The following is a 12,238-nucleotide window of genomic DNA, read 5'->3' on the forward strand; positions in this document are numbered from 1 at the left end:
GGGAGGGGACGGGGCAATGCACTGAGACGGAGGCCTAGGGGCGCCCAACATGCAAATTCGAGCCTGACAACAAATCTTGCTAATATAGACTATGTATGTGCTAGGAAGCACCTCTAAAGTCTTGTCTGTAGTAGGATATTTCAGATTTCTTAAGAAACATGTTTTCAAGATACTGCAGAACTCAATACATGCAAACAATACATGCAATTACCATGTTTCTGCCTATTATGTGTTGAAAATAAACTATTGCAGGGATAGCACAGCACCCTCTATATTGGTACCAGATACCAAATTGGTAAAGATACAGATAAATTTACTACATAATGCACTTTGTTCCTACCTGTTGTGCCATATCACTGATGCTATTGGAGTGCCCACTCTACATTGCATTACCCTGCACAGAGTAGACATCTTATATAGTTCTATAGTTCATAAAGACAGATGGTGGGCACACTTCTATGCCCTATACTGACAATTCATATTGCAGTCTGCTTTGGTCACCAGTGTTATAAAAATATAATGCAACTGGTAGTTGTGATAAAAAAATAACAATCAAGTGCAGTTTATTCATATTTCTGTAAGTATTCAGTGTATTTGTACAAAACGATTAGCCTATGAATTCTAAATCTGCCGTAAAAATTTTTTTTTTTTTTAAGTTTTACTTAAAATATTTTTCTTCTCCATTATTCTAATGAACTCATTTTATTATAGATATGGGAGAACATGTTACATTGCTTTTCTGGACAGTTCCGAAAGAACACTATATTTTTGGCTGTCGTCTGGTTTACAATGTCATTAAGGTAATGTTCTTGCTTCCAACTGGAAATTATGTACATGTCTTAATGGTTGTTCTTATGAGTTTTCTGCTTCTCCACAGTTACTATGGCCTCACAGTTTGGTTTCCTGACACAATACGATATCTTCAAGACGAAGATTACGCCAGCAAAGTCAAAAGGTTTACAGATGAAAACGTAAAGAATTTCAATTTCAACTTCACCCTTGAAAATCAAATACATGAAGATGGAGAATACTATAATGATAGGTAAGTTTGCTTCTAATTAGCCTAGCATCTTCATTCATAAAATAAGCAAAAAACAACAATCTAAAAGTTGCTGTGCACAATGTAATAGTGTTTATGAGACGGCTTATTTTTAAGACCTGTGTTACCATTGGTATGTTTTGGTGCAAAATAGCTGCGATTGCAGTAATGTTTTATTTTGCATGTAAGCAGGCGAAATATAATTTATTTCATATGTAAATAGTTGGTGATATTTAGTCCAGCCAGCAGGTGGCACCAACCCTTAGGGTTGACCTGTATGGGGATTCCTGTGCAGGAGCCTAAATAAGGAAGTGCAGGAACCAGAGACTTCCTTTTTGGCCTATTTAGGCTAACTCAATCCTTTTTCTTTGCTTTTAAAAATCTCCTCAGCACCCCCAACAAAATAAAGCTGTGAAGTTATTTCATATGTCATCACTAGGGTTGCACCTCCCGGGCAGGGTGGCAGGGAGTGATGTCACATGGGGCGGGGCTTTATTGCGGTTGCCTGGTTTTCTAAATTAGGAAAACTGGTTAGGTAGTTTAGACCCTAGTAGTTAGGTAGTTTAGACAGCCCTACCAAAAACTGAGCAGTCAAAACCGGACAGGGGGCAACCCTAATTGACACATCAGACTTTTCCTTGTGGGACCAGAGGCATTGTGGAATACATTGAATGCACTGCAAAGCATATTTCAAAGGATATATTTTATAATGTGGCAGTTGAGATTGAAACGTATTTTATGTAGCTTCTATACTATATTCCTTTACAGCAAGAAAATGATTAGCAGTTAAAATTGAATATACCTATACATAAAACTTATGTCTTTTTAGTAGGAATAGTGGAATAACATCTTCAGTACAAACAATATGTATGACTAAACACCCTTGACTCAGTTTTATTGTTCATTGTTAAAAAAACATCTAATAGATAAGGTTTAGCAATAACCCATAAGTAGATTTCCTGCTGAATAATAATTTAAATACCCTTTAAAGTAGCTTGGATTATAATAAAAATAATTTTTTTAGTATTACTGGTGAGAATAATATTGAATTCTTCTTTATTTCTTAAACTCTTCTGACCCCTGCAGGAAATAAGAAAAATATATGCTAGAAATACATGGCACATTTACTAATCCACGAACGTCCGAAAAGCGTTCGAATGCGTTTTTTTCGTAATGATTGGTATTTTATGATTTTTTTGTAAATTGTCGTGACTTTTTCTTAGCCGTTACGACTTTTTCGCAAATTGTCAGGACTTTTTCATAGCGTTGCGACTTGCGCGAATTGTCGTGACTTTTTTGTAGCCGTCGCGCCGAGTACGAAAGTTTCGGATTTATTCAAGCTTCAGTTTTGTGACTTTCCTTGGGCCAGGTTGGAGCTGCAGAGTGCCATTGAGCCCTATGGGAGACTTTCCTTGGGCCGGGTTGGAGCTGCAGAGTGCCATTTAGCCCTATGGGAGACTTTCCTTGGGCCAGGTTGGAGCTGCAGAGTGCCATTGAGCCCTATGGGAGACTTTCCTTGGGCCAGGTTGGAGCTGCAGAGTGCCATTGAGCCCTATGGGAGACTTTCCTTGGGCCAGGTTGGAGCTGCAGAGTGCCATTGAGTCCTATGGGAGGCTTCCAAAATAATGCAGAGTCTGAAAGTTTTGCCCGCCGTTTACGAGCGCTCAATACGAAAAAGTCGTGACAATATACAAGCAAATCGTAACGGCTACGAAAAAGTTGCGACAATTCGCGCAAGTCGCAAAGGCTACGAAAAAGTCGCGACGGCGACGAAAAAATTGCAAAAAGTATGAAAAAGTCGCAAAATGTTAATTTCCAATCCGAATTTTTCCCATTCGGATTCAGATTCGTGGATTAGTAAATCAGCCCCATAGTGTAGGGTAGTGGTTCCCAATAGGGTTGGCCCTGTGTGGGGTGGGGGGATGAATCAACCCAAAGGCCAGTTAAGGTGAGATTTTTCTCTTTAAGGTGCCAGAAAGCCCTGCATGAGGGAAAAATAATGGTGACATTTGGGGTGTAAACATATGAGGGCTCATGGATGTCGATAAGTGAGAGTCACACAGATCACTTCTGACAATTGCAAATCTGCTTTTTTTTTTAGGTTTTACAAGATGAAACTAAAGTATGTCACTTTTAAAGACTCATTATTTGATGAATGCTACTTTGAAGATGTGACTTCCACTGGCTCCATCTTTGAAAATTGTACTATACAAAATACAGTTTTCTATAATACAGGTAATAGTCCTTTTTTATTGCTGCTTAAAAAAATACCTTCTTCCCCACATAGAATGCAGAATATTCAGCCACCATGTGTATAGTTTTTCATCTTGCTAAGGGCTGTAGGGGTCACTGACTACATGCAGGTGCAAAAAACAGGCACAATCTGTCATCCATTTTTATTTTTTTTCCACACTTTGAGACCTGCCCTGCACGAAGGAGAGCAGAGACCTGTGTTTATCCCATGAATACAGTGCTGCCTGCATTCAGCAGCACTGTGTATATATAAATTGCAGGCAGGGATAGGCATGTAGGTGTCCCCCCTAACACCAAGTTAGGGAGAGCAAGCAGACGCAGGCCTTCGGCCACTCCAGTCTCAAGTGTTTTTTTTTATATAAGCACTAAGGGCACACTTTTGCACCTCTCTAACACTTGAGTGAAGGACCCTAGTAAATGACCCCTAGTATGCTTTCTACGTATGGAAAGAAATGGTCTAATTGCTAATTTGTGCTTAGCATCAGAGCCATAGTAATATAATCTTCAAAAAATGGCTTAAAACTGCATTCAAGCTTACTGCTTTGTAATAATATGACTTTAAGTTAGAAATATTATGTGTTTTTTCTACTGAACTGGCAGCCTATTTCAACAAAAGAGACGATAGCAGAAAATCAGGAAAATCAAGAACAAGAAGTGTGAGACAAACTATGAATTCACAGACCAAAGGATGTTTTAAAAATTGTTCTTTTTTTGTTTAGTGCTATTGCTTAGCAGTTAAAGCCTTTTTTAATGATTCATTTATTGGTATATGAATAAACAAACAGAAATATCAAGGTATCACAGGCTGATGGTGGCTGGAGAACAGAAAGGCTTAGAAGGCCAGGAAGGCTTAGAAGACCAGATTAGTAGTTCTCTTACTGGAGCAGACAATGAATTGTTGGGAACCATCTGTTGTAGATACATACACCCTAAGGCTATTCTATTGTAAGCTGCATGCTTGTAACAGTAAAACCTGTATTTCACTTCAAACAACAATAAACCCTTACTGTATGATATTTAACATGGGGGCATCTCAGCTGGCAAATCAGTAAATGAATTATGAATGCTCCATCTTGTTTGTCATTTCTCATGCAGACCTTTACCAGCACAAATTCATAGACTGCAATTTTATAAACGTCACATTCTCTCAGCCAAAGGAGGGATGCCATATTGACTTTGAAGAAGATAACGACTTCTTAATTTACCTGGTCAGTTTTCTGGGAAGTTTGTCGGTGTTGCCTGGCAATATCATCTCAGCTCTTCTAATGGACAAAATTGGAAGGATACGGATGATTGGTAAATATTCCGTTTTATTTGATGTGTCCCGTTAACACAAAGTTAAAATATGAATATGAAAGATACTGCCAAATGCATATTTTAATTTTTTATTTGGGTTTTATTTGGGAAACTTTTTTCTGCTTATTTACTGTAATTGTTCTTTGGCTTCGCAAGCAGTTAAACAAATGGCCAATATATACAATAAAATGTGGATTGCAGTGGTTTGGTGGAAATTTGTAAGGGGTAAAATACGGCTCTTGTCTAAGGGGGGCACGGCATGGGCAAATTTAAGCTGTCAACTCCAGTCCTTCAGACCGATTTGCCCATGTATGTGGACCCCCAATGGGCCTACCTGACTGATATCTGGCCGAAAATTGTCTAGGTGTCGATCAGGCAGGTTTTATTTTCCTCGTCAGATCAGGGACTGCATCAGCTCACAAATGTAGTCCTCTCTCTGACAGCTCTTATTCCCATCAGTGTACTTAGATGTTGCCTACCTTAGGTTGGCAAATCAGGAAAAAAAAGATCCACTCAGTGGTGGCCTTGCCAAACTAGCAGATCTTATAGTATTTGGCCATCATTATTCCCTGGTGTAGACAGATATTTGTTCGATATATGTACAGTAGAACTGAGCAAATTCTTGACTATGAGATCAAAGAACCATACTTGTTATTTGCAGGTATTGAATGGTCTGTAATTTATGCTGCTGAGCCTGTTCTAATATCCCTTCCATAATACCTAGATAAGGATAGAAATCTATAATTTCCTGTTGTAACAAGAGAAACTGTCCAGCAGACAGAAACTGGAAAACTGTCCAGCAGACAGAATCTGTGAATAATTAAAGGGAATATAGTCTGCAAATTGACACAAAGAGAACAGAACATAAACCACAAAACATTAAAAAAAAATGTAGTGTGATAGAGTAAGAGCACAATACCATATCATAGCATGGAGACATGAGAGTAAACAGAATTAAGCCATTTTGGACATGTTCTTTTTAAATGAAGAAAACCACAATGATTAAAGAAACATAAAATTAATTTGTCAACCTTTCAACAATTTGCTATGTGTGTGTGTATTGACTGTGCTTGTTTCTCTCTGTATCTTTCTTGTAGCCGGATCCATGCTGATTTCAGCAGTCTGCTGTTTCTTCCTGTTTTTCGGGAATAGTGAGTCTGCAATGATTGGTTGGCAGTGCCTTTTCTGTGGCACCAGCATTGCTGCCTGGAATGCACTGGATGTTGTAACTGTTGAACTCTATCCTACAAACAAAAGGTATCATTAGTAGTCGGGTGTTTGGGGTCTTTAAATTGGATGTATAATAATGAGAAAAATCATTTACTACAGTTGCATAGTATATGATATATTAGTAGCTTATTTACAAAATGTAATGGTTTGTTAAACAGAGCCCCATTGTATTAAAACAATCTATTTGCAATTTATTGCAAATAACTGCAAACTGCAGTCTGCCAATAATATTTATCTTGATATTTTTATTACCAGGCATTATAGATAATACCAGTTCTGTTTTATTACTACAGAATATGTTTGGATATGTTAGACCATTACTAATTGTGAAGAATCAATTGTATTGTGATGTGATGAATCATTTGTTTATTAGAATGAATACCTTCATTTAAATCACATGCTTAAAGGAACAGTAACACCAAAAAATGTATATGCTTTAAAGAAATTAAACTATAATGTACTGCTGCCCTGCACAGGTAAAAGTTGTGTGTTTGCTTCAGAAACATTACTAGAGTTTGTATAAACCCTGCTGTGTAGCCATGGGGGCAGCCATTCAAAAGAAGAAAAGGCACAGGTTATATAGCAGCTAACAGATAAACCCTGTAGAATACAATGGTGTCTTATCTGTTATCTGCTATGTAACCTGTGCCTTTTCTCCTTTTTTCCAGCTTGAATGGCTGCCCCCATGACTACACAGCAGCTCATTTATATAAACTATAGTAGTGTTACTGTAGCAAACACGCCAGTTTTACCAGTGCAGGGCAACAGTACATTATATTTCAATTACTTTAGAACACTTTCATTTTTTGGTGTTACTGTTCCTTTAACTGTTTATCCAGCGATCTCCCAGCTTGCTTACTATGCGCATGTGCCTGGCGTAGGAGTAGTGAATGTAAATCACGCTCCTACTTCACACGCATGCACATAATCTGCATAATATACACTTCTCACTACGCTTACATTATGCTAACATTGCTAATTACCTTGTGTTCACCATAAGTCCACATGTCTTATCCAGACCTTTAGTCAAGAATTTAATAGAGATTTAACTCTAATTGACTGTATTTTAACAGTATGGGTCTTCCTAGTGCCTTTGTTGGAGATAAAGTGCTTTGTCTGTTGCTTATATATTATGCAGACATACAACACAATACAAACTAAAAAAACAAGCCTATTTGGAAGGACATGTTCAAGTTAGTTTATTCAAAAAAGAAGTGTTTGTGAATCCTATTTTTCTCAATAAAAACATTCATCTTACTTTATTTTACAGGGCAACTGCTTTTGGAATCTTAAATGGTCTCTGCAAGCTGGCTGCTATCTTTGGAAACTCAATATTTGCTTCTTTTGTTGGGATAACAAAGGTTATTCCAATTCTTCTCGCTTCCACTGCCCTTGTTGGTGGAGGCCTCATATCTCTTCGACTGCCTGAGACCAGAGAACTGGTCCTTATGTGAGCCAAGAGGAATTAGGGAGACACTCTTGATACCTCTCATGGTTGAATTGGATCCAGTATTTTAGGGCACCGTGAACTTTTCAAAGCGCCAAAAGACCCCTTGCAGACAAACAAGATCATCATTCATTATCTACAGCACAAAGTGGACTTTGAGAGTACTCTTCTGAAACCATGATATTTCCTACACGAGTCAATGGACTTTTTGTGTCATATCAAATGCTATTAGAAAACTAATGCTTAGGAGGAGATATAGTGCATAGATTTTCCATATAGATGGATATAAATAATAAGGGTTCGTTTCTAGCACAATTTTCTTGTTAAGGGAATAAGCTGAAAGCCATCTATATTTAGAAAATAATAATAAGTCTCTGCCTTGTGCTCAAACACTTATAACGTTCTCAGTGCTTTTATTTTGATAACTCAATTATGTCAGGACAATCATTGCTGTTTTATAGATGTGTTTTGGGATGTTATATGTATGGCAAATAACATAATACGTAAGAATATTAGTTATTAATAATGGGCACATGGAGATGAAGATGCAACCCAACCCATTATTCTAGTATCTGTAAACATCGTTCTAGGTACTCCTGCACAATTGGAACAGATCTTAGCACATCCTTTTTGGTGTTATCTCCGGCTTATTATGATCCTTGAGATATTAGCTAAGTAAATTTCCCTTCTATTGAGCAGACCCAAGCCTTAATGCAAGGGTACAGATGTTTGTTTAAACCTGTAAGTATAAGAAGACATGTCTCTTTTTAACATAACTAATCCAATATCACTAAATCAGGTCTCTTCAGAGACTTAAACAGGAAGTGTGATCAATCAGTGGCATCTGTTGGCTGATCTCTGTCAGTTCTCAAGCCAACAGCCAATATTTTATTGATCGCTAACCACTCAAAAGAGTAAAGCACAAAATAACCTCACACCCACTAACACTGCCAAATATAATATATTCTTTGTTTAGACTGCCACAGGGCCTGCAACAAAAAGAAGGTCCAGTATATCTGAGCTTAACTTACAGGAAATGTTTCTTTTTAAAAATGATTATTGTCTAATGTGTTATACAAAAGCTGACACTGGGGAACCTCTACAAAATACAATAAAACTGCCAGTATAGAGTAATGGTTTTATACATGTATCCTTATAATACCAACATTTGGAGTTCATATGTATTACAGTGGCGTCATTAGTCTTCTCTAACTACTCTAACATAGGGATCCATAAACATTTAAGAAAAAAATAATTACATGTAAGGACCATGCTTACCCCAATATGTAGTAAATAGTGCAAAAATGTTACCTCTATGCACTAGTGATGTGCGGGTTGACCCCCAACCCATGGGTTTAGCATTAGGTCAGGCAGGTGAGAGTTTAAAATTTGGGCAACCATTGTGGGTTTGGATTGGCTGCAGGTTAGACTGAAAAGTACACTCTTCCTCTGCTCCTTAAAGGGGTAGTTCACCTTTACATTAACATTTAATGCCATAGACATTGATATTCTGAGACAATTGGCAATTGGTCTTCGTTTTTAGTTTTTGTATTGGTTTTTAGTTACTTTTGTTCATTGTCCATTTGGTATTTTAGCAGCTATCTGGTTGCTAAGGTCTTTTTTACCTTAGCAACCAGGCAGTGGTACAAATGAGAGCTGGGAACATGAATAGTAGAGAGCCTGCACAGAAAGATAAGTAATAAAAATTTAGCCTTACAGAGTAATAGTTTTTGTCTGCTGGCGTCAGGGACCCCCATTTGAAAGTTGGCAGAAGACAATGGCAAATAATTCAAAAACTATAAAAAAAATCTAATTTAAAGAAAATCAATTGCAAATTTGCTAGGAATAGGGCATTCTATAACATACTAAAAGTTAATGTAAAGGTTACCACTCCTTTAAGTTTCCCTGCCTTGGGACCTAAGGCGTGCACAGAAGTAGCGTACAAAGCGTATAGGAATGGGTATGGGTGTGGGTCCTACAATGGCAACATTTTGCGGGTTAGGGTTGGTAATGGGTTAATGTTTTGTGGATCAGGGTCGGGTGCAGGTTAAGTTTATCCTGACCAGCACATCACTACTATGCACAATTAAGGTATGCTTTGCCGACTCAACTGCTAACAGAAAGAAATACAAGTTTTGTTGTGTACACTAGTGTGCAGAGACTATCATAAAACATTACTGGAAAAAAAAAACATATTTTGCCCCCCAAAATTACAAATATGCAATGCTCAATTAAAATCTGCATTGCAATAAACAATGTAACATTATTACACTGTGAAAAGTGAATTTTTATTATTTTTTGTGATTTTTGAACTACACTTCCACCTTTTATAACATATCTCCATTTATATTAAACTTTATCATATTGCACAATTCATTGTGAGGGTCGGTGGGTTCTTGCACAGTAGATCAGCTTTTATTTTTACTGAAATATGCTATGGTCTTCATTACAGCAATGCTTTCTTAAATTATGTTGTCATCAATGTAGGAATAGGATCTCCCACTTTTTATATGCTTTAGTAACTCCATGTGACTCCAAAACCCTCGACAATCAAACCCTCAACATATAATATGTTGGCATAAAATATAGGTTCTGTATACAAATAGAAAATAGGTTCAGAAAAAAAGAGTTAAACGGAGAAGGTGATTTCATGTATAGAACAAAAGTAGCATTGCTGAATATCAGGTAGTAAAGATTGCAGGAAGCAGAACTATTTGTTCCAAAAGGTGTAACACACTAGTGAAATAAATGGATGGACTCTTAACTGAGTGTTTAAAGTCTACCAGCATTACAGCCATATTACAAATATACAATACCTTTAGAGTAGAGGTAAGTTTCAGTTCTGAGTTCTGCACTGTAACTAGCACACACTCTTGTCTTTGGCAATTAATGGTTATTAATTGTTATTATATGGAAGGAATGCAATATGTGATCATTCAGCTGTATACTGTATATAACTTGAGGCTCATTAATATCTAGCACAAGTAATTCTGTCAAACATCATGGTTATTGCAATAAAATGAACATACAATGCCATGGCAGAAAAGACAAACCAAGTCTACTTTCTTGTGTCATATTAAGATGGTGTATCAGCCTCTGTGTACTTTCATAATCAAGGTATGTTTGCTTCAAAACATCAATTTAACTTGATCTCACTTTAACATTTTTCCCATCTGTATTTGTCTAATGAAAATTTTAAGCCCAACGTGCCATTGTGGCTGGCTACCACTAACCTTATTGGTCTGATCTGATGCCTTCGGGTTTTAACCGTTGAACAGGGCCTTACATGAAATACTCTATACTCATACTTATCATATGATATAGATGTCATAAAACATCTTTCCATAGTTTGGATCACCATACCTTAAGCCTACTTAAAATCATTTACACATGAAATAAACCCAATAGGATTGTTTTGCCTCCAGTAAGGATTACTTATATCTTAGTTGGTTATTATTACAGAGAAAAAGGAAATTTCTTAATGGATTCTTTGGGATATAGCCTTACTGTAATTGGGAGCTTTCTGGATAATGGGTTTGCAGGTAAGGGATCCCAGACGTATTACATCCCAATTCACCACAAATTTTTGGGGTGTTGAGGTTCTTCAATTAAAATAATATGTTGAATTGATTTTTCTGGTAAGATCTTTTTTTCACATTTATGAAACATTCAATTTCTGGTATTCTGAAACGTTTTTAATGATCTGGCTCATCTCCTAACATATTGCCCCTGTCCCTCCATTTTTTCTGTTTTCTCTAGAAAGTGTCCTCCTTTTTTGAGCTGAGGAAAACCTTTTTTGTTCTATGTGTCAAAAATATCCAAGTCTGCTTCCAATTCAAACTGAGGCAAAAAGTCAGGAAAACTGTGGGAAAAAATTGTGCAACTCAAATCCGTGTAAAAGGGATTGCTGGCTCCTCTTGGGTCACTTTACATTTTCCCAGGTTCATTGGCTTTCTCTTAGGCTCCCCCCTTCCCACAGAGGCCATTCAGCTTTGTGGTTCTCTTGCATACACTTAAGAAGCACTGTCTAGATTAGACATCAGAGGAAGGAGCCCATAGGTGTGGGAGCACCCCCGTTTCACCTACAGTAGTAGCTCCGGTCTCAGATGCCACCTAATTACCTGGTTGGGATGGAAAAGTAACCCTTTTTCTCCTAGACCTCCCTAGGCACAATTATCTGTACATTGTTAGGCTGTCCTGCTACACAGTGTGTATCTTTTACACACCTTTCTGATTCCACCATCTTTATTTTTCTTAGGGACTACTGCCATATTTATCTATGGGCAGAAAATCTACTTCTGGCAAAGAGTTGTCAATAGGAAGCCTTCCCAAAGCTAAAAGCAAACAACAGAGGCTACATTTTTAACCAATCATGTACAGAAAATCCCAGCAATAGCTTCTAAACTACCATTCACATTGACCATTTCTTAAACTTGGGAGTATATTAATGCCATACAAAAGCAATACATAAAATCCAGAATTGGTTAATAAAATGTCCTCTTGCAATAATGTTATTCATCATATGTTTCATCTGCAGCGTAATTGACCCTACAGACATTTGCAAACTGGAAAGAGATGAATAATTCTCATTCAAGCATCTATACTAAACGGAGTCCTGCTTTAACTTCTTTGACTGATGACAACCCCATAGATGTGTGATGGATGTGCTGCAGTGACTTGCATTATGGATCAAACGGCCGACCGTGGAACTAGACCTCAGCCAGAAGCGACACAGAGAAGCTCTGGCCTGAGTTATAGTACATCGGAAAAAACATCCCTGATAGATTAACAGCAGATAAAGGGTAATAATTATAGATATAAAATGTGCATCACTTACAGACATCCTTATGCTTCCCTTCACTGTTGCCTGGCTTCTTCCCAGAGTTCTGAGGCTGAGATGTGACACCCACATGGCACAAAGGACAAGACTTGACTATTAAGCTACATTTCCATAAAACCAGCAAAATGTGTCC

At 37.4% G+C, this 12,238-nt stretch overlaps 1 protein-coding gene across 3 annotated transcripts in view; it reads left to right on the plus strand.

Annotated features, from left to right (window-relative positions):
- Positions 1-10,317, plus strand: part of sv2b (synaptic vesicle glycoprotein 2B) — a 43,100-nt gene extending 32,783 nt beyond the window's left edge. For all 3 annotated transcript variants that reach the window (XM_002933309.5, XM_004912656.4, XM_031899235.1), the window contains exons 8-13: positions 712-800; positions 878-1,042; positions 3,141-3,274; positions 4,388-4,588; positions 5,686-5,845; positions 7,089-10,317. In XM_002933309.5, the coding sequence (XP_002933355.1) occupies positions 712-800; positions 878-1,042; positions 3,141-3,274; positions 4,388-4,588; positions 5,686-5,845; positions 7,089-7,272 (933 nt within the window). In that variant the 3' untranslated portion in view covers positions 7,273-10,317. The remainder of the gene's footprint in view (positions 1-711; positions 801-877; positions 1,043-3,140; positions 3,275-4,387; positions 4,589-5,685; positions 5,846-7,088) is intronic.
- The last annotated feature ends 1,921 nt before the right edge of the window (positions 10,318-12,238 follow it).

The sequence above is a fragment of the Xenopus tropicalis genome, chromosome 3 (genome assembly GCF_000004195.4).
Source record: "Xenopus tropicalis strain Nigerian chromosome 3, UCB_Xtro_10.0, whole genome shotgun sequence".
Lineage (NCBI taxonomy): Eukaryota > Metazoa > Chordata > Amphibia > Anura > Pipidae > Xenopus > Xenopus tropicalis.